The sequence below is a fragment of the Silurus aristotelis genome (assembly GCF_946808225.1).
Source record: "Silurus aristotelis genome assembly, chromosome: 22".
In the NCBI taxonomy this organism is placed as follows: Eukaryota; Metazoa; Chordata; class Actinopteri; order Siluriformes; family Siluridae; genus Silurus; species Silurus aristotelis.
Window position 1 is genome coordinate 4,340,774 of NC_139595.1, and position 26,326 is coordinate 4,367,099.

Genomic DNA, 26,326 nt, shown 5'->3' on the forward strand with positions numbered 1-26,326 from the left:
CCCCTCTGATCCTATTAGTCGACAAAGCAGCTAACGCATAAAGGAGCTGTGTCAGGAGAACAGGGGGATGGGGAAAGAGAGAGCGAGAGAGAAGTAAAGAAGTGTAAAGATGTATGTATCAGTATGAGAGCCTGGGACATGTACCCTAGAATAATAATTATGTACAGAAAAGTTGTCATGAAAATAATAATAATAATAATAATAATAATAATAATAATAATAATAATAATAATAATAATAATAATATCCTCAGAAAGTATAATACACATTTTGTAGCTATATTCATTTTTAAGCTATTTATAGCCATGCACAATACAGAATATTACACTGTAGGTTTAAGTAATAAGGGCTTGAAAACTGTCAAGGAAAATAGAACCATAAAATAATACAATAAACTATGAACTATATCCAATTCAAAACACTTGGGAATAAATTGAATGGGAGGAATAAAACTTACAGAGTAGGTCATACAAACTAAACATCTCCTGATAGGTAAGTAAATTTTTTATTTGTTTTATTTAACACAAACTCACAGAGGATAAATAAAAATATTAAAATAAAGCAAATAGTACAAAGCACTGAAAAAATAGGAAATGAACCAGTGATTTCATTGATGTAATTGATCACAAAGCCATGTACTTTGGTGAAATATCAGAAAGCATACTAATAAACTGAGATTACATTGACCCAATATTTACCGTTTAGATAACATGTAAGAAGCTACATTATATATACAAAAGTTTGTGGAGTCCTGACCATAAGATTCCTATGCACTTTTTGAACATCTTATTCCACATTTTGTTCCCATTGCTCTCATAATAACCTCCACTCTTCTGGGAAGATGTTCCACTAGATTTTGATCATCCAATGTTTAGTAGGGTTGAGGTCAGAGCTTTGATATTTTCATATTTTCTTGGAGATGGCGTTGAGCACAAAAGCATTGGAACAGGTTTGGGTCTCGTAGTTCAAAAAGAGGGAAAATTCTATCCAAAGACATCGTATGAAAGTCTCCTTTGTGGAAACAGTTTAGGAACAAACCAAATATGGTTGGAAAAATCAGATGTTGCAATTTTGTCATTTTAGAGCATGTAAAACTAATTTGTATTTATTTATTCCCAATAGAGTTTTATAGTTTTATAAGTGTATTTACTTTTGTACATTAGCTTATACCCTAGCTCATTGTTAAGAGATAAAATTACAAATTCGATAGCTAGTATACAAGCTGAACAAAAACTACACAATATCATTGTGTAATGCACATTGTAAAAAAGACTACTGGTGTATTTGTATGGGTAATCATACAATATGTTATAGAAAGACTGGTGTCCACAGTTTCCACAGTTTCATTAAAACATAATATATGCATTGAATAGATTATTAAATCAATAAAATACATGTATCTCATTTGGTCCTCAGTTTATTTGACTTAGTTAAAAAAGCACTGTGATTTCACATCAGGACACACTTTTCTTCTGCTGCTTGTTTGACTTCTGTTATCGTACTCTGAGCTTTGGCTTTGATTGTATCAAAGTCCATTTCCATATTTTGCAGTTTGGCCATGAAGGAATCATTGCTTTCCTCTTGCTCTTCATCCTCCTCCACCATCTTGGCCAATTCCTCAGGCACGTCTAAGTCGTCACCCGCTATCTGAACTGTCGCATCGTCTTGTGCACTCTGTTAAATAAGAGCAAACCAATAAAGAATCAAGCTTTGAGTTTATTCGGAAAAGTTTGACTCAAATAGCAGCTATATACAATGATACAATTACAACTTAAATCTTAATGTAATACTATTATGTAATACAAAAAGTAGCAATTGTGACTGGTGTGAAAGTGCATATACAAGTATTGCATTATGATTGCAGCAATCCGGTGTGAGGAAATGTGTTTGAGTACCTGCGGAAGCCTGTATTTGTCTCTTAACAGTACTCTCAGGTTGGCTCTCTCTGCTTTTTTGGTAGCAAATTCTTTATCCCGCTCCATCCTATCAGTGACAAAAACGCAGATCGAGCTTTTGTTTGCATTTTAAAATATTTAGGTGTGCTGGTATGCAGGTATGCTTTAAGATTCATTTCTATTCATTTTGTATTGAACAAATAAACTAATTTGGGACTGGTGGTAAAGTATTCATCATAAATTGTACCCTGGATCATCAGTATTCATGTTTTTTCCAGGTTGAAAAGCAAGTGGTTGTTTGTGCCTAACATTCTTTGTCATTAAAGTGTGGCATGTGGTGCGTAAAAGCTATAAGTAGTTATTAAGATCCATTTATGTACCTAAAATTATTTTGAAAGGTGTAAAGATGTTGCTTTTCACAGTCACAAGGCAAAGTACAGAAGGCCTTTCTGATAACCATACTTGATACAAGTTTCAGCCAAGTCTTCATCCTTCTTACAACAAATTGTTTATGAATTTGCATTTTATTTGAAGGGGGTTCCAATAATTTGGAAATTTCCACATTATCATTAAATGACTACTATCTATTAGAATTAGAAAACATGGTGCAAAAGCATTATCATGAAATGTGCCATTAAACCCTAATCATAGTGCTTCAAAGAACTTTAAACCTCTTTTCATTATATTATCACTACAGTAACAATGAACCATTATTGACCTCAGGTGCTTCTCAATTAGCGCCTAATAACTAACTTGCTAATTTTCACCTCTTCCTGGCATGAATGAAGGTTACATTTATGTAGAATAAGAGACAGGAAGCTCAGGAATAAACATAAAACCAGAACGTGGAACTGCAATGATATTTGAGTTTTTTTAAACTCAGATCAAGATGTAAAATAAAACCTTTGGCACCCAAGAAATGGAGCATTATTACATGCAGGTGTGTTTTCTATGGGAAATATTTAATTGATTGCTATATTTGCAAGCATGCTGGATGTTGGGGATGTCCAATGTCAGCATCACTTTTATTGTCAAAGGGCCAGATTACAGGTCTTACCTCAGTGACCCAGTTCTTGCTGTAATGCTCTCAGGTGTTATATAAACAGACAACTTAAAATAACATCATGGTGACATGTGTAACTTTTTTCAAAGACATACTTGTGAATGAAGTCAGAGCCAAAGAAACTACAACAGAATGCAATTATCTTAGTCAATATTTCAATTTGTCAATTCCAGTCAAATATTGACAAACATTCAATAGTTTCATTTAAGAATTAGGAGTTCAGGTTAACACCATTAACAATGCACTTGATGCAAGCTGTGTATTTACCCATTATAACCAATTACAGCTCTTTTCCTCTGCACTGTGCCTAGAAATTAGTACCATTTTTTTTTTTTTTTTTTTTACCATATATTTAGCTTTAATTTGTCTTTTAACATAGTTCTATATTTCTCTATGCAGGGATGTTTAATAACTAAAATAAATCAGGGACTAAGCATGATTTTGCATGCACACGGTGTAAGTTCAGCTTTTCTAGAATAAACAAATATAATCTATGATATCTAGAATATAGTTCCCTCCAGTGTACTAAAAATAAAAAATGTGATCTTTACACTATAAAAGAAATTAGCATTTAATAACATGCTAGCATGTACAGTAATGGTATGCTAGTTTTGCATTTTTAACAAAAAAAAAATATGATTGTTTTTTAAGCATTAATATTATGTAGAAATGATCTCGCAACTGCAGAACAGGTTCAGTGTCAACGCCAAAAAGAAAGTTGTCACTCACTTTTGAAAATCATGAGAATATTTGATGCGTTTGATTGCTTCTGATTGATATTTTTCTGGACCCTTAAGCAACACTACGAGCCCTCAGTTTGTCAGGGTTTGCTTTGCATGCAAGTTGATTTATGTTAATGAATGACTCCACAATTGTGGTAATTTTTCTGAATTAAATCTGACAAGTTGTGTATTTAACCATCATAACCGATTACAGCTCTTTTGCTCTGCACTGTGCCTAAAAATTTGTAAAATGTTTGCTTTCTTTAGCATATAATTAGCTTAAAATGTCATGAACTAGCATGACATGCTTTGTCATGGATCACATAATTGTGTTGAACATTATACCTTTGGGCATCAGAACTGTAAATTCAAAGCGATCTTATTGGTCAATAAAAATATTTATAAAATGGATCAAACAAAACAGAAATTCAGATGATGCAACCTCCTGCTGCACATGTGACTTTGGGAATAATTATATGGGTGTACAGGTTTAACAAAAACAACTTTTAAGTAATGTGGATATAAACTATTATGGCCTTAGTTATGGAAAAGGTTGTTACAATCACACATACATACAGAAAAATCACATTTCGGGGTTTTATTATTGTTTTATGTCATTTATTTGAATCATGAACTTAATTTGTGGTAAAGGTCAGTAGTTAAAAATTTATTTTACCTTCAATGGACATGTGTATTAGTACATGTGAAAAATGTGTGGGACACAAGCTGCACCCCAATCATGATATAAAAGAAGACTACTAATAGATTGAATGCGAATGTACTCACTTCTCCTCCACCAATTGTTTCTGGTATTCCTCGAACTCCTCTCGGGTCATTCCCTTAGATGCGGCGGTCTCTTTTCCATCTCCAGGCGCTGTACCTGTGTCCTCACCACCTTCTCCTCCTCCCATCATGTTCTTTAACTTATCCCCCAGCATCTGCTGCACCAAGAAAGACATGATCCAGGACTCAGGGGGTTCGGGGGGCAACTTTATAGGGTATATGCTAAAAGGTCAGTTAGGATTGCAGTCCAGACACTTTCTGGCTCAAAATAGTTGTTTGTGAATGTTAAATTGAGGAAGTCAGATGAGGGTGAAGATACAGTATCTTCAATGGTTATGGGGAACCCGAGGTGTGAGAGGACCCTGGTGTTAGTGTCAGGGGTAAAACGGCTCAAGTGCTTAGCTTATTACATACAGCTCATAGACAGATGGGCCACGCTCACCTTCAGACAAGGTCTCATCTATTATCTCATCATGTTATGTTACATTAATATGAATATAAATTACAATAATATATTAAAATGGTAATGAATAAACACTGTAGTGCACAAATACGATGTCTTTGGCACAACCTACCCAAGATTTCAAATAAAGTATTATGAATGTGCATTATATTATTTTCAATATTAGCATTTTATTTAATGTTAAGAAGCTCAAAACCCAAGTTGAATCCATGTATTATTGCTGATTTGGCATAATGTCATGTGGTTTCTAGAGATTTTGCACATCATGCTCATCGAAATCTATAAACTGTTTGTATTTCTTTCAGGCTGGTTTTCCTTTTTTACTAAGAATAAATGCAATAAAAGTGTGTTCCATATTTATTAGTTGAATAATGTGATCAATGAAAACACAAAGCCATAGAAAAAAGCTTAATATGAGTTAAATATAGACATAAAAATGTTCATAAACTTGCATATAAAGCTACGCAAGATAAACAGCCTAGATCCAGTCATTAAACCTGTCTACTCTGTACAAAATGGTTACTCTTTAGTAGGAGATTCTTATTAATCTCAGTATTATGTCTGCAGTGTTAACCCAGCCATTATGGATGCACAAGCCAGTGCACTCTTAGTGCCGGTCCCAAGCCCGGGTAAATGGGGAGGGTTGCGTTAGGAAGGGCATTCAGTGTAAAACATGTGCCAAATCAAATATGCGGATCACAAATGAGAATTTCATACCGGATTGGTCGAGGCCCGGGTTAACAACGACCGCCACAGGTATCGTTGGCCGACAGGGTACCAGTGGAAATTGGGCTGCTGTTGGCCGAAGGAGGAGAAGGAGAGGAGGAAGACGTCTACAGAGACGGCAGGAAAAGGAGCAGTGTAGGAGAGTGGAGGTTCGGGTTGGTACTTTAAATGTTGGTACTATGACGGGTAAAGGGAGAGAGGTAGCTGATATGATGGAGAGGAGAAAGGTAGATCTGTTGTGTGTTCAGGAGACCAAGTGGAAAGGGAGTAAGGCCAGGAACATTGGAGGTGGGTTTAAACTGTTTTATCATGGTGTGGATGGAAAGAGAAATGGTGTAGGGGTGATTCTGAAGGAAGAGTGCAGTAAGAGTGTAGTGGAGGTGAAGAGAGTTTCTGATAGGGTGATGATCGTGAAGGTGGAAGATGATGATAAATGTCATCAGTGCCTATGCTCCCCAAGTTGGCTGTGAGATGGAGGAGAAGGAAAAATTCTGGAGTGAATTAGATGAAGTGGTAGATGGTGTACCTAGGAAAGAACGATTGGTGATTGGGGCAGACTTTAATGGGCATGTAGGTGACGGGAACAGAGGTGATGAGGAGGTGATGGGTAGGTATGGTTTTAAGGAGAGGAATGTGGAAGGGCAAATGGTGGTAGATTTTGCTAAAAAGGATGGAAATGGCAGTGGTGAACACTTATTTTAAGAAGAAGGAGGATCATAGGGTTACGTATAAGAGTGGAGGAAGGTGCACACAGGTGGACTATGTGCTATGCAGGAGATGCAACCTGAAGGAGATTGGAGACTGTAAGGTGTTGGCAGGGGACAGTGCAGCTAGACAGCATCGGATGGTGGTCTGTAGGATGGTTTTGGAGGCGAAGAAGAAGAGGAGGAGAGTGAGGACTGAAAGAAGAATAAGATGGTGGAAACTTAAGGAGGAAGAGTGTAGTGTGAGGTTCAGGGAAGAGGTCAGACAGAGGCTCGGTGGTGTTGAAGAGGTGTTGGGTGATTGGGCAACTATTGCAGGAGTGATGAGGGAGGCAGCTAGAAAAGTACTTGGTGTGACATCTGGAAATAGAAAGCAAGACAAGGATGTGGTGGTGGAATGGGGAAGTGCAGGAGAGCATAAGGAGAAAGAGGTTGGCAAAACAGAAGTGGGATAGACAGAGTGATGAGAAAAGTAGGCAGGAGTACAAGGAGATGCGGCAGCAGGTAAAGAGGGATGTGGCGAGAGCCAAGAAAAAGGCATATGAGGAGCTGTATGAGAGGTTGGACACTAAGGAAGGAGAAAAGGATTTATACCGATTGGCCAGGCAGAGGGACCAAGCTGGGAAGGATGTACTGCAAGTTAGAGCAATAAAGGATGGAGAGGGAAATGTCTTGACTAGTGAGGAGAGTGTGTTGAGAAGGTGGAGGGAGTATTTTGAGCAGCTGATGAATGAGGAAAATCAGAGAGAGAGAAGGTTGGACGATGTGGAGTTGGTGAAGCAGGATGTAGATAGGATTAGTAAGGAGGAAGTGAGAGCAGCGATTAAGAGGATGAAGAGTGGAAAGTCGGTTGGACCAGATGACATACCGGTAGAAGCGTGGAGATGTTTAGGAGAGATGGCAGTGGAGTTTTTGACCAGGTTGTTTAACAGGATTTTGGAAGGTGAGAAGATGCCTGAGGAATGGAGAAGAAGTGTGCTGGTACCGATCTTTAAGCATAAAGGAGATGTGCAGACCTGCAGTAACTACAGGGGAATTAAGTTGATCAGTCACACCATGAAGTTATGGGAAAGAGTAGTGGAAGCCAGGTTGAGAGAAGAGGTGACAATCTGTGAGCAACAGTATGGTTTCATGCCGAGGAAGAGCACCACAGATGCCTTATTTGCTTTGAGGATGTTGATGGAGAAGTATAGAGAAGGACAGAAGGAATTGCATTGTGTATTTGTGGATTTAGAGAAAGCATACGAAAGGGTGCCAAGAGAGGAGTTGTGGTATTGTATGAGGAAGTCAGGTGTGTCAGAGAAGTATGTGAGGGTGGTGCAGGACATGTATGAGGACAGTGTGACGGCAGTGAAGTGTGCAGTAGGTACGACAGACTGGTTCAGGGTGAAGGTTGGACAGAGTACATGTGTGTGAATGAGAGGGAGGGCAGTGACGTGATGCAGTTGCAGGGAGAAGAGCTGGAAAAGGTGGAGGAGTTCAGGTACCTGGGGTCAACAGTGCAAAGTAATGGAGAGTGTGTTAGAGAAGTAAAGAAAAGAGTGCAGGCAGGGTGGAGTGGGTGGAGAAGAGTGACAGGAGTGATTTTTGATAGTAGGGTATCTGCAAGAATGAAAGGGAAAGTTTATAGGACTGTGGTGAGACCTGCGATGTTGTATGGATTAGAGACAGTGGCATTGAGTAAAAGACAGGAGGTGGAGCTGGAGATGGCAGAGCTGAAGATGTTGAGGTTTTCGTTGGGAGTGACGAGGATGGACAAGATTAGAAATGAGTTTATTAGAGGGACAGCGCATGTAGGATGTTTTGGTGACAAGGTGAGGGAGGCGAGATTGAGATGGTTTGTACATGTGCAAAGGAGGGACATGAATTATATTGGTAGAAGAATGCTGAGGATGGAGCCACCAGGTCGGAGGAAAAGAGGAAGGCCAAGGAGGAGGTTCATGGATGTGGTGAGGGAAGACATGCAGGTAGTTGGTGTGAAAGAGGCAGATGTAGAGGACAGGGTGGAATGGAGACGGATGATCTGCTGTGGCGACCCCTAATGGGAGCAGCCGAAAGAAGAAGAAGAAGAAGAAGAAGAAGAAGATTATGTCTGCAGTGTTAAGTTTAGTTTTATAATGTGCAGTTCTTCATTCTTCTGGTTCCTAAATTGAACACCATCTCCATCTTGTGGTCTTCTAAATCAAAGCTCTTCATTTTAGAAGAGTAGAACTCTATCAGTAATTCCATCATAGCTGTGTTTGTACACTGTTTCAATCAAATAAGCAGCACCGATTACCGTTTCAAATCTGGAAAGTGTCTCATTCACAAAAGCCCTTTCAAATGATAACACTCGTTTCTGTTTTGGTTTAGACAAAAAGTCTCCTAAATACAACATTTTTGTATATTGTTTTCTTGGTTCAAATGACACAAAACCCTCAAAAAACTTTATACAGTGGAAAAGAAGTAATACAACATTTTCCAAGCCTTAACAAAATCATTAAATATCAAATGTTATATTTAGAAGCACAGACTGATAATAGTAACCATCTGACTGACTTCCACTAATGGACTACATTCTGAGAGCTACAGAATCTGGCCTCAAGCATTTCATCCACACAGACTGAAAAAAAGCTGAACATATGCTTTCCTACCGGTTCTATTCATTTTCTTAACAAAAAGGATTTTTTAAGCAGTTGATTTCCATTCAAAGGTCAATTAAATAAGCGAACTGATAATTATTCAAGACACATGTTCATTATTGAACTCCACATTACATCATGTTAATGAACGTTGATATTTGAGTCAACTCAGGACTCATTGTGCGTTCATCAATTCCCATTCTTGATTAATTACATTTTCAAAAAGCAAAAAGTGACTTTACCACCATCACCAACATCAAGGTTTTTAAACATTTACTTATTCAATAAGAAGTCATTTTAAAATTGGTTAATTGCAATATTGGGAGACTCTGAATAGTAGATAAAAAAAGCTGCAGCAGATAAAATGTGATAAATTACCTGCTAGGAGGCCTCTTTGATAGATAAAATGTAATAAATTGATATCTAGTGTGCACTTATAGTGAAGAAATGCAATTAATAATCTTACTGATTGTCATTAAAATGAATAAAAAATATGGAGAAAATCCACAGATCTCCTTATCCTTGCATTCTCCTAGTGTGTAAGAATGTGATTAAATGTCGTATAGGTTTCAAATTAAACAAATTACCACAAAAAAAAAAACTAATTACCACATGCCCTCTAGGTTCTACATTAAGTGCACTATAAGAACATGTAATGCAGTGCACTATAAGTTCCCCTAAATGTGATAAAATGTGATGGAGTGTTCTATAGGTTCCATCACATGTGAGAAAAAAGGATTACATGCCCTATAGGTTCCCCTCCATGTAAGAAATTAGATGAAATACTTTAAAGGGTTTCCTACATGTGAGAAAATTTGATGACATGCCCTCTAGTTTCCCCTACATGTAAGAAAATTAAATGAAGTACCGTAAAGGTACACCTACATGAGAGAACATATGATAACAGTCCCTCTAGGTTTCCCTGCAGATAAGAAAAAGGAATAAAGTGCCCTATAGGTACCCCTATATATAAGGAACTATGATTACTTTCCTTCTAGGTTTCCCTACATGTAGGAAAATTGGATAAAGTTCCCTATAGATATCAGTCCATATAAGAATATATGATGATGCGCCCTCAAGGTTTCCCTACATGTAACATAATTTGCTGAAGTGCCCTTTAGGTACCAGTCCATGTAAGAATATATGATGACATTCCATCTAGGATTCCCTACATGTATGAAAATGAGATGAAATACCCTAAAGGTACTCCTCCATGTAAGAATATATGATGACATGTCCTCTAGGTTCCTCTACATGTAAGATATCAAGCTGTAATATCTTAATAATAATAATAAAAATAAAAAAAATAAAAAAAAAACATTTATTCGGTTCCTCCAGGGTTTCTACACGGTGTGTAGGAGATGACAATTTTCGGTTTTGTGACCTGCCCCATAAAATGTATCAAACTATATTTCTAGTTTTATTAACTCTATGTAATATTGAAAGCACTATTACTCATACACTGCAGTTAGGGTCCGAACTACAAGATAAATGCACCATGGGAACTAAACCAGTGACATCACTGAGCTGAGTTTGGCAGAGTGTCTCAGCCAGTGGTTGAGCAGAAGGGAATGTGGAACATCCAATCAGGGGGCTGTAGAGGCACAAAGGCAATACAGATAAGTCAGCTGGGGAAAGAGATAGAGAGCGAGAGAGCAAGAGAGCGAGAGAGAGAAGAGAGAGAGAGAGAGAGAGAGAGAGAGAGAGAGAGAGAGAGAGAGAGAGAGAGAGAGAGAGAGAGAGAGAGAGAGGTGGGGAAGGGTGTGAGGGAGGAGCCCAGTGACGAAGGGGTGGGCAGTAAAGGGAGGAGTTTGCTGGTAAGAAGTAAAAGAGAGAGAGTGATGCTGTTGCTAGGGAACAGTGAAAATGAGCCGTCCATCTTCAGGAGGGAAAGCAGGCACAGGGTGCTTTTGTATTAGCCTGGGAGAATAAACCCTGACGTATTACTTATTACAAGGTGAGGGATTTTTTCCCTCGTAATGTAGTAAAAGAGAAAATCAGAGAGAGAGGACAGAAGGCGGAGGTGAGGCTCAGGTGAGATTACGTAATCCCATCAGCGCTTGGTGGCAATGGGACTGTAACCATCGCCTGACAAGTTAACCACAATCCCTTGCGGAAATGAAGCGGTTGGACACGGAGACGTGCTGCAGGAGGCATAAGAGGCAAAGAACATCTGGATTCACCTCCTCCGGATGAAAACAGCAGGTTGCTGAACACGGGACAGCATTGGGAAGCAGACAGGATAGACAACAGTTCTCATCTTCGCACCCAGACACACACACACACACACACACACACACACACACACACACACACACACACACACACCCTAAATCTAGTCGTGCCAGTTTTTTTTTTGTCCAGTGCAGGACAGAGAGAAGGAAAAAGGAAGAGAGACAGCACATGTGACTTCCTCATCCTACACAAGTGGAGTTTTATGGATATGAGCATGGCAAAAAAAACCCAAAAATTCCAAGCCTGAGCGAAGGAGCACGCACAGACTCACAAACACACACACACAAAAACACACACAGTCGGAGCAGCAGGAGAACAGAGAACACCCCAAAAGAGGCATATTTCTGGTGCGAGTATCCTTCATGCAGGTATGTGTTTATTTGGTGCCTTTCATCTACAAGTTGGACAGTTTGTGCGTGTGTGTGTGTCCTATATGTGGCACTTCTTCTTTAATTATACCACATTAATCACTTCCATTTAATCACTTAATCACTTTTATTTCTATTCCTTCACTAGACAGCTCAGTTCACTTTAGCTCTTAAGAACTGCATTCGAATCACGAAAGAACTCATGGCCTATTATAAGCATGTGTATGAGAGGAGGAGGAGAAGTACAGTAACTTTAACCCCCTAGAACGGTGCATACATTCATGTTTGTGCCATCATTCATGAGCACAGCTGAACACACCTCTGACATGATGTCGCTCCACACACACAAATCTCCTCCTGTTGATTGACATCCTGTGGGTTTGATGATGAAAAGCTCTGTCTACTTTCCAAACCCAAAATAGAGCTCATAAGATATAAATGGTATCAATTCAGGCTGGACATTTTTGGTACACATGGAAAACTCATTTTTGTTCAATAAAATAATAATATATATATATGTGTTAATTCATTTAAATGTAAGCGCTTTATCCTTGTTAGGATCACGGTGATTTTTGAGCCATTTCAAGGGACTCAATGCGGGAATATACCTGAGATGGGACAACTGTACATTATAGAACACATGTGGACACACACACATATACACATCCAAACAAGCAAACACACTCACACCAAAGAGCAATTTGAGCAGCCAAACCACCTAATGCTTAAATTTTTTCAAGAGAAGAGGAACCTGGAGGAAACTCCTACAGAGCATTTCATACATTCACCTCCTTGTGTCAAATGTTCTTAGGATAGATTCTATTTCCATCTAAGATCCAGTTCATTGTATAAATGCCAAAACAGTGAAATTCTTAAAAAAAAAAATCAAGACCATAACAGTAATGCTGTGAACACAGCCTGTTTCAAGGTCATCTGTTGCTGATTCTTTTTCTGATCCAAAAATATGAATGTTATCGTGACGTCAGCGCCATGATTTATTTAAGATGCCCAAGGCATTATTCCTTTTTTCGCGCACTGCCGACCTGCTCATTGCGTCACGCATGACTCACTCTCGCACAGATAACGTTCTAATCTCTTATCTATTACTGTTGTTCCTGCCTAATTTCCATTTTTGTAGGAAGCAAGACTAAACTAAATAATGACTGTCAAATATTAAATGCTTAATTGGGATGAAATGATTGAATGTGATAACGCATATCAGACTTACAAAAAGACTGTAGCAGAGATAATACAGATTTATATTACACAAGACAAAACACTAAGGCTATGGGAAGATTTTATATAGATAGACTGAGACTTTAGATGACAATTAGTGAGGAATCACACGTCCTGTATGAGAACCTGATCTCTGTAGACTTTATGTGTATATTCAGGGAAGAGCTCTGTAACAGGCCACTCGAGATCTTTCAACCAATGTAAAGCATATCTTTATGGAGCTCGCTTTGTTCACAGGGGCTTTGTCATGCTGGAATAGGTGCAATAATGGCCCAAAATATTTTTAATATAATGTAAATTAAACACAGCTGGTCATATTATTAGGACTGTGGCAGTTCTATGTGCTAAACAATTTCCCTGAAAGTTACAAAACCACTGTCGCTGAAGACACCCTGCAAAAATATTGCATACGATACTCCTTACAGAAACGTATAACATATCAATATACTGATATAATCAATATACTTATATAATATATCTGCCATCCAAGCTACGGCGGATGAGTTGTTACTATAGCAACAATAAATTAGTATAAAGTATGGCCGCAATGATATAAACCTATGATTTGCTTCAGAGTGTGAACTGCAAACATCGAATATCAAACAATGAAAAATACAATATAACTGTAGTCTATGAATGCAATTAAAGTATTCATGACATTTCGGTAAAATTGGTATAAATGCCTTAAACTATATTTGCCCCAGATGAACAACTTTTGTTATATAATAAAAAAAGTGTTGGTGAATCAGCGAAAGTATTGCTGATCATGTGTTGCAGTGTGACTTGTGCCTCAGGACAACAGAATGGGTACAACAGAAGCCACTCTCCGCATGGAAAACTTAGAGGTGAAGGATGAATGGCAGGATGAAGATTTCCCACGGTAAGCTATGGGCATTTTTTCAAATCCTATTACACTTAGTTACACAGCTTCTTTCAAAGTTTACTGTCAAGTCAACGAATTGATTTATTAATGATATTTCTGCTGGCATAGCTTCAGAGAATACAATATAGTCAGTAGAAGAGTTCATTTATATCTCATTACAAAATCTGTGGGAGAGTCTGTGGATAGCTGCATTATAATTTACTAGATCTACTAGAAATCACTAGAAAAACTGCTTAAAGGAAGAAGACCAGATGTCTGCTGTTTTAGACCTAAACATAGTGGACTAGCTAGAATTTATTATTTTTAGCCACATCAAGCTTCCACTCCAGGGCCTATTTATTTATTTAATACATTTTAAATATACTGCCACAATCAGCCCATGGCCTTAATCTAATTTGACTTTTGGCTCTTCAAAGGAAAACATTTGAGCACCTCCGCTCTAAAAACTGTGTGAAAATCCCAGGTTACTAAAATTCTCAGTTTGTCTAATACCAACAACCATTATATGACCATTAACTGATGCTCTTGATTTGCATCTGTACAATCGTAACGATTGTGCTGCTGCCACTTGATTGGCTGATAATAAGCATGTGTTAATATTGAAATGTCCAGTCTATAACTACGATTATATATACATTATTACTTTATATTACTTTAGTTTTTCTATTTCACTGTGTACTGCGTCAGCTATATATGATAGGAATGACAATGAAAGCTTCTTGACTTGACTTGATATATATTGTCAATGCATTATACAGACGTATTCACATGCTTACTAATCATTACTTATATTAATAAGACATTTAAGTCTAATGTCTTATACAGTATATCAAGTGGGGCTTTTTTCAGTCTCTTCTACAAGCCACCCTGCTCCTTATCATTAAACAGTGATATTACAGTAGTTAAAACAGCACTAATTACAGACAGAGAGAGTCACCAGAGACATAAGCTACAATTAAAACAGCAAGCAAACCTTAAGCTGTCTGCTCATCTATTGTGCGAGCTGACAAACCTGAACACATCACCACTCCTCGATACACAAGCGCCCTGCCACAATGCGCCTACGGGTGATGCAGTAATGACTTGTTTTCCTTCCGCGGGGGAGTAAAATTCTTCAGCATACGTCTACTCTGCCAAAACCCATGTGTGAAAGTGAATTTGCACAGTGTACATAAAAGTGTTTTATTAAAACATGCACTTTGTTTTTCCTAAAAAAAAAAAAAAAAAAAAAAGTACAGTGCATTATTCTAATCATCTTCCTTTGTACCTTCATACTGGTTCTGTGCAGGCCTCTGCCAGAGGATGGAGACCTTGATGGTCTTACTGACAATCGCACATGTACGTAGCTATAAATTCCTCTAACAGTGAATACCAGATATTATGTGATGTATGAGTTAGTATGCTCTCATGCAAGCATTCCAGAGGGGTAGTATTCATTTATACCCCAAAGTAATTTTGCAAAATAGCTTAGCATGCATGTAAACACATATACTAGCATACAAGGTGGCTAGTGTGCTAGTGAAGTAGTACACAAAAGCATCCAGGCTTCAGTGTGTTAGTATTCAAGTATATGGCAAATAGATTTGACTAGTGTCCCCAATAATTACCTGTTGATGTAAACAAGCATTCAAGTAGGCTAATATGCAAGAATTGTACTAAAACAAGGAGCTAGTAGGATAGCATGCAAATGTATTATTCAAAGAGATAGTACACAAATATTAGTATGCAAGGTGGCTAGTGTGCACAAATGCTACTTGGATAGGCTGCACGTATGTTAAGTAGGTTAGCATGCAAGTACATCAATATGTAAATAGACTATCTAAGAATGTAACATTTACTAGTGTTATTCACATGTATATAAGCATTCAAGTCGGTTAATATGCAAATCTGCATATATGCATCATGCACTTCTGTAAAAATGGTTAAGTAGACAGTATACAAATAGCATTCAAGAAGGCTAGGATACAAGTAGGCTAGTGTTAATAGAACTGTCAGGTTCATGGCTCATATAAAACACTGAATAAACGTGTTCATGCGTGTTACTATGTTTTCCCGTTCTCTTTATCTCAGCTCCCCCTGGATCTCTGCTTGGAAGTCATGGAGGCTCAGCAGTTCAAAGTAAGCGGAGGACACTTGTTGCCCCAGACATAAATCTTTCACTGGACCGGAGTGAAGGGTCCCTCCTGTCCGATGACATCCTGGACACTCCGGACGATCTGGACATCAACGTAGAAGACATGGACACACCAGATGAAACAGACTCTTTAGAGTTCATCACCAGTGGCAACGAGTTGGAGTGGGAAGGTCTGTATGAGGTCGAAGGTTATTCCAAAACTGATGGTCTTTTAAGATTTAATGTCGATACCCTGAAACTACCCTGAAACTATCGATGATTAATTTTCTATTAATAAAATGCACCCAAGTATTCTTAATGAGTTTCTTTTCAAGCTCTAACATTTTGCAAACAAATAATTTCATCAAGTCACTCTTTTTCAGACGATGCCCTTGTGGCGCGAGCTAAAGAGGGCCCAGGTGATGGTTCGGGTCAGAGGGGTGAGGAGGGTGAAGGTGCTGCTCGCCTCTGGAGGACTGTGATCATTGGAGAACAGGAGCACCGGATAGACATGCAGGTCATCAGGCCATACCTACGTGTGGTCACTCATGGAGGTCAGTGCAACCTTTATTCTAAGTGTTCTACTTGAATTCTATGAATGAAATATAGTGCAATTGATGTAGTGAATAAATAACATATAAGTAGATTTTCAGTGTTTGTGTTACTGTACATTTAATCTTTCACTGGGAATGAAGAAAATAGCATAGTTTTTAAATTATTAAAATACATAAATGGACAAAACAAACAAGGACACTACCCCTGGTGGCATAAATACACATGACATGAAATAAGGTTTAAAGCAGCAGTCCTCAAACCTTTTTTTCACAACTGACCAGTTTTACGCAAGACAACCTTTTTATGTACAGGTGTCACGCACATAACTAAACTCAGTAACATATTACATATATTTCCATTATACATATTACGTGATTTAATTATTCATTTAATTATTACATATAAAATAAAAATGTAACAAACTTAACATAATGCAGAATCAGTGGAAGCTTAATTAATTGATGCATAAAAAAATTTGACTGAAACAAGTGTGGGAAATTGGCACAGGCAAAAGTCTATAAAACACCCTACAAAGCGTAAAACAAAATGTAAATAAAAATAACATTAAATATGTTTTTATTCTTTCTGTGTGGCCCAGTAACAAACAATACATGGCCCATGGTTTAAAAGATTTTGAGAACAAGTCTGTTAGGAATAATCCGAAAATTAGATTTTTTTCACCCAGATGACGATGGGTTCCTTTTTTGAGTCTGGATTTTTTAAACCTTTTTCTTTAAACCATTAGAAATAAACTTAAATATCTAATGTATATTTGTAGTCAATTTATTTCTGTAAATCTGCTTTAAGTCCATGGTTAAAAATTCCATACTAATAAATGTGAATCGAACTGAATTTAATTAAAGCAAATTTTTTTTCACTTCATTCATTTAATCATTCATTCATTTATATTCAATATGCACTTTATCCAAGTCAGTGAGGTGGCAATGCTGCCTGCTGGATCAATGCTATCGTCCAAGCACATTGCATCACCTAATTTTTTAATAAAGAGTGAAATGTATGTTAGTGTCAGATATGATCAAGTTTTCTAAAACACAGATATTCCGCTTTTTGCAGGTTATTATGGAGAAGGTCTGAATGCTATCATTGTGTTTGCGGCCTGCTACCTTCCGGACAGTGGCTGTGCTGACTACCATTACATCATGGAGAACCTCTTCCTGTAAGACAGTGCTCAAACACGTCTGGACTAAAAAAAAAAAAGCATCCATCATGAAAAAATGACATATAATAATTATAGATTCATTAAATGTTGATCAAATAAAAGACCTAAACTCTTAAAAGTATTCAGTTTGTTAGATTTATAGAGTCATGTAAGGAGGAGTTCTGGTTGTAGACTGGTTCTAGGTTGATGGTTTGGAGTGGGTTTGAAGATTTCAACCTGTGTGTCATTTTTTTGTAGGTATGTGATCAGCAGTTTGGAGCTACTCGTAGCTGAGGATTATATGATCATTTACCTGAATGGAGCAACTCCACGCAGGAAGATGCCTGGCATCAGCTGGCTGAAGAGGTGCTACCAGATGATTGATAGAAGGTATTAATGTTAACTGATTTCTTGCTCAATATCCAAGCCAATATCTAGTACATCTTGCTCTGCAATCATCTGTGTTGAGCATCAGTATGGCTTGATAAAGATGGACATGTTGTTATATATTCCATCTTTTTCAAGGTTAAGGAAGAATCTCAAATGTCTGATTATCACACACCCGTCCTGGTTTATTCGGACCGTTCTGGCTATCTCACGCCCGTTCATTAGGTAAGAGCAATTCTTTGATCAAATCATACCATTATTAGTTATGTATGTGTTAAGAAAATAGAAACTCCACTCTTCCCCAGTGTGAAGTTCCTGGAAAAGGTTCGCTATGTGCAGAGTCTGGAGGAGTTGGCTCAGATCGTCCCTATGGAGCATGTGCAGATCCCTGAGTGTGTGCTGCAGTGAGTACTTACCATCGGCAGGGGGAGCTTTAGAGACAACCAAAAGTTTTATAAAGGCTTTCCAGAAACCTTAAACCAAAGCTTCATGAGCATGTGTCTCAGGTGCACGAGCTTTCTGTAGCAATTTGCAGACTTCAGATAAAATATTAATATTAAATAAAATTACAAGACTGTATGTTTATCTTTACATCATTGTAACCAAAGTTACTTTAAATATAATGTTTCCTTTAGGAGTTGTAGTAAAGTAATGGATTTGAGCCTCACTTCCTGTTTCCAATTAGTGTGCAATAACAATTAATCAGTATTGATATGTGAAACTGTCCAGTTTGTGTATAAGCCATAATTAAACATACACCAGGCATAACTTTATAGCCACCGATCAGGCATAACATTATGACCATCTGCCTAATATTGTGTTGGTCCACCTTTTGCTGCCAAAACAGTCCTGATCTATTGAGCATTAACAGCATTAACTTCATTTTAGCTACAGCAGCTCATCTGTGTGATCGGACCGCACGGGCCAGCCTTTGCTCCCCATGTGCATCAATGAGCCTCATGTTGTGCAATAAATGTATGCCTGGATCCAAAACTTTTGCCAGAAAAAATTTTTATTACCACAAAACATTTCTGCCGAGTTCTGAGTTTCTCATGCCAGGCACTCCAAAATGACCCAATGGTTATAAACATAAACATGAGGATGCTTCATACACTTGGTGCATGGACCCTGAAAAGTTGATGGTAATATTTAACATCAAAGCACAGAATTGTTTGAGGTATTTGTGCAAACATTTTTAAAATCATAAAAAGATTCACCAGATCGCATGAGAAATGTCATGAAATTAGATGAATGGCTGTGATCTGTTTAGATTTGGTCTGATTCCATACGAGGAACACTGTTATGAATTCACCAGTGTGAGCCCATGATTCTCAAATAATTCCTCTGTAAATAACTATAAATTAAAATAAAATATGGATAATAGCAAACACCACTATCCAGCTGAAATGTCAAAAACCTGCAAGCTTTTATTCATTTCTTTAATAATAATGATTTGTTATTTGTCCTTTTCTGGTTCTCAAAGTGGATTTGAAATTCATTCAGTTTAAATGTTTTTTCCCAGTAGCACTTTTAAGTACACAAAGTAATATTGTCATTGGGAAAATAAATCACAGTTTGTTTATAATCTCAGGGTTCGGAGAAATAAGGTTCATTTTCAGTGTCAAAGGTCCCAGACAGTTAAAAAGTACAGTGGGAACGGCGTATGTTGGTGTAGTAACTAAGTGTGTTTCCTACTTTCCTTAGGTATGATGAGGAGCGTCCCAAGGCCCAGACAGAAAGGTAAAACTGAAGCTTGTGGGTTGGCATGCAGTCAGGTTCTGCTCAAGTTTCCTCTGGCCTTTAGAAGAATCCAGGCCCAACTGACCTCTCATACACACACATACACACATACACACATTTCTAGCTCAGATTTTCTTTGTATGCTAAAAAGGCAGCCAGGAGTCAAAATTCAGTCAGTCAAAATTCACGCTACGTGCAAACCACTTCGATTTAATGCGAATCATTTTTTGAAATAGTTTTATTTATAAATTATCATTCACACTGTGTAAATTATTTCAAAATGAAACATGTCCACAGCATGACCTAGGAGGTTGATAAATTAAAAATAAATTTGTCTGTCATTACATGCTACAATATATACAGTAGATTTGGGTATTAAACCATACAATATAATAATTAATACCTTTATAGGAGAAGAAATAATCATTTGGGGGTTTTTTTCTCCACCTTCTTAGGCTTGTGGAATCCCAGAGACAGAGTGACAAATCAGTCCCAGAAAGGTAAATACACATATATTGAGGTCAGATAGAATATTTTGCAATTACATAACCCATAAACACTTGCACTGTATGTCTCCAGCATAAATGTTCATGTTTGGCCCGTGTCCATTTGCAGGCCCACTTCAGTGGCTGCGGAGGCTTGTCCATGACTGTAGGTAAGAAAAGAGACCTGTAACAGTAGAGGTCCTCCAGCTGAGCCAGTTTAATGGCTGACAGTGAATATTCCATGTTAGGATCGCACAGCTCCACCCTAAACACACGAGCTACTCTGGTCACCAGTGGAAATTTTTTGAAAACTCTTCTGGCACATTACATAAGGTACATCTGCTGCCATCTTTAGTGTACCAGTCCTCCTGGTCTGATCAATGCTATTTTTACTGGCATGTGGGATACTTTAGATGCAGGGCACACACAATCGATCTCCACTTTAATTCCAAGCTCTGCTTAGTGATTTATCGTTTCTTTTTAAATGCCTTTCATGCCACACACACCTGATCAGCAAACTTGTCCATAAATCACGCTCTTGTCAGGACTCTGCTATTGCAGCTTAATATCCATGTGACTTGACTGACATGTGGAAGGGCATAATCAGCCAGGTCACCTTTTTGAAAAAATGGAGGGTGTATAAGAGAAAATCTTGGCTCAGTAAGAGCGAGAGAGGTTTGATTAATGAGTGACAACATACAAAAGGCTGCAGTTTTCAAGATAATTTCAGTGTGCTGTTCAAGGTGCAGTTAAAGGTACAGTTAAGTGTGCACTCAGTATCCAAAGACAAAACCCTCTTTTTTTAACAACTTGAAAAAATCACGCTAATAAGGCCACGGGTGTTGTGGCAAGTTCGAGTCAGGTGTTTCTTCCATCATTTATTCCTCTCAAAATATCCTGCTTGCTGTTAAACTGGCACTGAACTGAATGTTGGTGATAAGTAGATACCACCAAGCTTAATGACCAAATCCTAAAATACAGGTGCATAAGCTGCCGAAACAGACCACTTTAAATGTTTTGGGGTTTTTTTCAGATGCATGCAATCCGCATAAAATTTTTCCATTTCATTAATAGAACCTGCATGCATACAAAGATTATATATGCTTTGTGAAGATGCTTGCTATAACCCTGTCCTTAACCTCTTTTGCAGTTAACGGTTTTTAGCAAAGGACAAAGAGCTGTGTGAGTTTTCTTCATCCGAAATCTGCATCTGTTTTTCCACAATGCAGTGATCCATCATCATCTTTCTGTCTGAAAAGGAACTTTTAAGAAACTTTATTTATGCAATCAGTGGCTACTTTAATAGGGACAGCTGTACACCTGATTCATGCAATGAGCCAATTTTCAGCCAGTCATCTGCTAACAGCGTTGATCTGCTAAAACCAGACAACTGCCCCGTCCTTAGTTTCATTGTTCTAGGCTGACAGGACTGGAACCCAATGTGTCCTCTGCTGTTGTAGTCTGTTCACCTCAGTTTACACAGCCTTCCTGCCAACTTAAAACCTGTGTAATCTTTTCTCATCAGCAAGGTGTTTCCAAATGTTTTTTTTGTTCTATTTGCACCATTCTCTTGAGAGTCTTTTTTTTTTTTTTGCATGACATCTCAGAAGCTCAGCTGCTTCTGACTCAGACCAGACTGTCTGGCACCAACAACACTACAATCACTGCATTGACATTTTACATAATTCTGATGTTTGATTTGAGTGTTAACTGAGGCTCTTGCCTTATATATATGCATTATTTAATTGATTGGCTGATTAGGATTGCGTTCATCCAAACGGGTGTACTGATATTCCTAATAAAGTGGACAGTAAGCATTACCACTTTAACCACATAGGGGGAAACAAGAAACTTATCTAAAAAGGACAAAAAAATTGACTTTCTTTTTTTTAGATAATCACTCAGACTCATTTTTAACCAGAATGCATGGGGAACATGTTTTAATGTGTAGAAAGGCTCCAAATGCTCTAAAGTCCATATTTAACAATGTGCACAGTCAGTAAGTTATTATGTATTGTGCTGATCATCCTTCCAGACATCGTTCACACCAGCAGAAATTTGTTACTGTAGTAAAATGCATAAGTAATAAACACATCCAGCATTCATTGTACTTACATAACTGTAAAATACCGTATGCTTCAGTTTCCACCTCTTTATAGCAAATGCTTTATAAATGACTGATTACAGGTGTCTTAATTCTTTTCTGAAAAGAGGTCATGGGTGAAATAATAAAATAATACATGCAATAGTTCTTAAATGTGAATGTTAGTTTACACATTTTTCAATAATTCTCATTTCCAACTATCATGTACAGGTTTTCTGTATGTTTATGATGTAACTACAGAAAAAAAAAAAAAAAAAAAAAAAAAACAATGAGGTAACTGCAGAATTTCTGACATTTCCATGCTGTATTTACAGGTTTTTTACAGGAGAAATATTTTCAAATACTGCAGCCACGTTATTGTACATAACGATCACACTGTACAGTGCATTGTAAGTAATTTGTATCACAACATGTTTCTGTTTCATACATAAGGTTGTGAGTGAATGTCGTGAAGTAGATATGAGGTAATAAAGTTCAATCTGAGGTGTCCAACAAAAACTGAATCCTTGTGTTCTTGAACACTCTTATAAGTTGTCAAATCTCCGTTCATAAAACCATTTTGAATCTTCAGGGTAAACATAATTTCAAGGTGGCTATCAGTTGAACACCTTATCAACAAATATGTTGCAAAACATCAGTCATGTGCTGGAGGTGGATACTAGATCACCCTGTTGTTTAGAGTTTGTTCAGACAATAAATCCATATAGTGGCTGTTTAAATGTCACATATCAGGAAAGCTGCAAAGCATGATATAAGCTATCGTAGTTCAGTCTTATTTGAGCCTTTGTCCTAAACCTAAAGTGTGACAGTCCCTTTAGTTAATTAAAAAATTTTACCTAAATTATCTCTATTTAATGTGGTGTGTCACTCAGTGTCTAGTGATGTCCTACTCCACAAAGGATTCATCAGCAAGATTTCCATCCCCTAGAATCTCGTAGCTTGTAATTGTTGGCTCGACTCTACAGAAAGGGTCATCAACAAAGTGAAAACACAAACCTGAACTATGATCTTGTCCTTTTATCTGTCGTGCTTTCTCTAAACAAGGTTGTTCTGCTCTGGTGAAAAATATATAACCATGAGGGCCATCTTTCTAACCATAATAACAACACAATCTATCACCATAGCCTTCATGGAGTAAAAGCCTGGACGAGGAACTGCGCTTTATTGATTAGATAACGCATTTGTTTTGCCGTTTGGTAACAACTTCAACTATAAGCGGCAATACACGTGACGACACTTTAACCTGCCATTCACGGTTGTTGGCCCCTTCCTGCTAATAAATTCTCTGTGTGTCATGAATAGAAATAGTTTTACCACAATGGAAGTAACATGTGCGCTAATGACTCGTCTAGCAGTCTGAAGGGTGAAAGTGTCTGTGCTATTTGCCCCACTTGGAATTCTCGGAAAAAGTTTTTGATCTAATTAGGAGCATAAGACAGAATGATCCAGACAGAGTGGAATCACTGACGATTGTCAGGTTCAACATGACCAGGCCGGACTAATCCCATGTCCACAAGCACTCTCGTTGGTTGCATCAGCGGCATCTGTGACGCAGTGGCACCTTTTTTACCACCACACACATACACGGTGGCAAAGTGACAAATATAGAGCTGAGCCTGCTCCGGAAAGAGCCACGTGGATTTTTTAACGTCTTGGTAGGGAACATTCCCTCTATGCCAGCAACACCTCTGCCTAATTGCCTCTGATCAATGTCTTGGCTTGACTCTAAAGGCTATAATATTTCTGAGTAATATAGCTAACAAGAAAGCAGTTTCCAGATACTGAATACTGGGAAAGAAAATTAATCGTATCCTTATTATCAGGACTTTAAAGTACTTCTGTTGTTTTGCGTAACGGCATCCATAACATTTCCAGAAAAGCTGGACATTTCGGATCATAGTTCATCACACGTTCAAGCAAAGTGTTTCTTAAATATAATGAAACCTTATGGCTTTTTCTTTGATCTTAGAAAGGCATGCTTTCAATTTGCCGGTATTGTAATTGAATGATCACTTGCGGTATGTTGGAGAAGTGACAGAAGCAGGAGTCAGAGTAAAGTGATCCAGTGGGTATGGTGTAAGGCATGATAGATCATACGACCCATGCCAAGAACAAGCCTGGGTTTTTTTTTTTTAAAGAAGGGCTCCAAATAAACCTCCTCAGTACAACTAAGCTTTGTCCTTTTAGTGCTTATTTTATTTAATGTCATTTCATAAGATTGAATAACACCTCAGTTTCAATATTTCTTACATATAACTGAATGGCTTTTTAGTGTATTTCATGTTTCTAAATCTTTTTCTGTGTGGTATAGTGCTGTGGCTTGTTGCTGCCTGGTGTGTATTTTCAAAACACTTGAATGCTGGTCTTTGTTTCCTTCTTTTCAAGGACAAGAAAAAAATAACACATTATTACATGACATTATAAAATATCAATCTGCTTACCGACTGACATCGGAAATAGAGGTCTATACAAAGACTTGCATTCTACAAGCTGAAAAGAAGAAAATATTTATCTACAGTTCTGCCTTCATTGTAAAAATCTTTGTGTAACCCTTTGTCTAATGTCACTGATTGCAGTTTGGTAAAAGGTTATAATTATACCACAGCAATTATTCTGAAGTCTTATGCCCATTGTTGATTATCGTCATATACCATCACTGCATTTCACTGTACAGTGTCCATAGAATAGACTTCACCTGCAAAATGTGTGCGCCTCAAATTGAAGATTGTGTACCATTGGTTAGCGGAGTGGGAAAACTCACCAAGATGTGCTATTAATACCAGGGACGACAACAGCCAAAAAAAAATGTGGGTGATTGGACACTTGGCATTCAGAGTTCACAGCCTGTTGTATGTAGCAGAAGGACTATGCCAGCTAAAGGATCTTCCATTTGTTTGAAGCAAATAAAAAATAAAAACAGCCAGAAGGCAAGGTAAAGATAGTTAGCTAACAACCTAATAGACTTCTAGGTAAAAGACAATGTAACCTATTACTGTTAGCAGATGTGTCAAATTAGACTGTACTTGGAATGTTAATTATAATCATAAAAATTAATAATAATAAATGGATCATTCATTCATTCATCCATTTATTCATCTGCAGTATGCATGTTATCCTGGGCAGGATAATCTGGAATCTATCTTGTTAACACAGCTAATATTTTATAGATGCTAATGCTTTTCTGTCAGAAAGACACAAATAAATGTGTTAATACAAGCATTTTCTTTTCACCCCTAGATGCACCTACTGGACAGCACAGAGGTCTCCCAGCTTCACAGCCCCCACTTTGAATCTGTGCTCAGGTTACTGTACTGTCTGTGTGGATTTTCTGTACATGTTCTCATGTTTGGATGTTGATACTTCCAAGATTTCCAGTTTCCTCTGACCCCTAATTAAAATAAATAATAAAAACATGCAGACATTTTAAACCGTGTGCGTAATAGGATCAATGAATGGAATTGCATTTTTTTTTCCTTTTTTTTTAGGGGGTCCTTCTGACTGAAGAATCATAGTTTAGCATTTTGTTTAAAGCAGATGAAGAAACAATGTTATTACTTGGTTTTGATGGTGTCAAAGTAAATATTACATTGAATCCCTTATTTGTACATATTGATATAGATCGAGTATTTTATATATATATATATATATATATATATATATATATATATATATATATATATATATATATATATATATATATATATATATGTGTGTGTGTGTGTGTGTGTGTGTGTGTGTGTGTGTAAATAATTATAATATATATTAGAAAGTAGTATATATATATATATATATATATATATATATATATATATATATATATATATATATATATATATATATATATATATATATATATATACAGTATAGAAGAGAAGCATTGTGTGGTTATTAATGACTGCTTGCTCTTTCGGCGGCATCCACGTGCTGTGACGAGGGACGGCAGGTGCGCCGCAAATTCAACGTGATTAGACGAGAGCCGTCGTTCCGCTCACCATCATTGGGTATACGGAAACAAGGGGCGGGGCCACGAGCTGAGTGACGCAAAGCGAAATCGGCTATATATATGTAACCAAGAAAGCCTATC

General features: G+C 37.5%; 2 protein-coding genes across 9 annotated transcripts; one reads left to right on the plus strand and one right to left on the minus strand.

Annotated features, from left to right (window-relative positions):
• Positions 1-1,317: 1,317 nt before the first annotated feature.
• cplx4c (complexin 4c) lies at positions 1,318-15,353 on the minus strand. Of its 2 annotated transcripts, XM_083525363.1 has the most exons (4): positions 15,307-15,353; positions 4,467-4,621; positions 1,896-1,983; positions 1,318-1,674 (listed from the first exon to the last, which is right to left on the minus strand). In XM_083525363.1, the coding sequence occupies exons 2-4, from the start codon at positions 4,616-4,618 to the stop codon at positions 1,450-1,452; spliced, it is 465 nt and encodes a 154-aa protein (XP_083381489.1). In that variant the 5' UTR covers positions 4,619-4,621; positions 15,307-15,353; the 3' UTR covers positions 1,318-1,449. The 2 variants fall into 2 exon arrangements, with proteins under 2 accessions (XP_083381489.1, XP_083381488.1); XM_083525362.1 differs by lacking the exon at positions 15,307-15,353 and having other exon boundaries at positions 4,467-4,709.
• On the plus strand, positions 10,678-22,740 carry atcayb (ATCAY kinesin light chain interacting caytaxin b). Of its 7 annotated transcripts, none has more exons than XR_014530827.1 (14): positions 10,678-11,580; positions 13,594-13,696; positions 14,988-15,037; positions 15,770-16,003; positions 16,196-16,366; positions 17,442-17,544; positions 17,785-17,916; positions 18,052-18,138; positions 18,219-18,317; positions 19,618-19,653; positions 20,109-20,153; positions 20,269-20,308; positions 20,387-20,471; positions 21,303-22,740. XR_014530827.1 is itself a non-coding variant. In XM_083525358.1 (13 exons), exons 2-12 carry the CDS (start codon positions 13,620-13,622, stop codon positions 20,300-20,302), a joined length of 1,068 nt encoding a protein of 355 aa, XP_083381484.1. In that variant the 5' UTR covers positions 10,678-11,580; positions 13,594-13,619; the 3' UTR covers positions 20,303-20,308; positions 21,303-22,740. The 7 variants fall into 7 exon arrangements, 4 of the variants coding, with proteins under 4 accessions (XP_083381484.1, XP_083381485.1, XP_083381487.1 ...); XR_014530828.1 differs by having other exon boundaries at positions 10,804-11,561; XR_014530829.1 differs by having other exon boundaries at positions 10,804-11,561; positions 21,289-21,413.
• Positions 22,741-26,326: the final 3,586 nt, after the last annotated feature.

Bases quoted from the DNA above. Each gene is read 5' to 3' on its own strand.
- cplx4c (XM_083525362.1), bottom strand. From the start codon at position 4,639: ATGTCTTTCTTGGTGCAGCAGATGCTGGGGGATAAGTTAAAGAACATG. The intron at 1,984-4,466 runs GTGAGTACATTC...TGTCACTGATAG, and splicing joins AAACAATTGGTGGAGGAGAA to GATGGAGCGGGATAAAGAAT. The intron at 1,675-1,895 runs GTACTCAAACAC...CTTATTTAACAG, and splicing joins ACAAATACAGGCTTCCGCAG to AGTGCACAAGACGATGCGAC.
- atcayb (XM_083525358.1), top strand. From the start codon at position 13,620: ATGGGTACAACAGAAGCCACTCTCCGCATGGAAAACTTAGAGGTGAAG. The intron at 16,004-16,195 runs GTCTGTATGAGG...ACTCTTTTTCAG, and splicing joins CAACGAGTTGGAGTGGGAAG to ACGATGCCCTTGTGGCGCGA. The intron at 17,545-17,784 runs GTAAGACAGTGC...ATTTTTTTGTAG, and splicing joins ATCATGGAGAACCTCTTCCT to GTATGTGATCAGCAGTTTGG.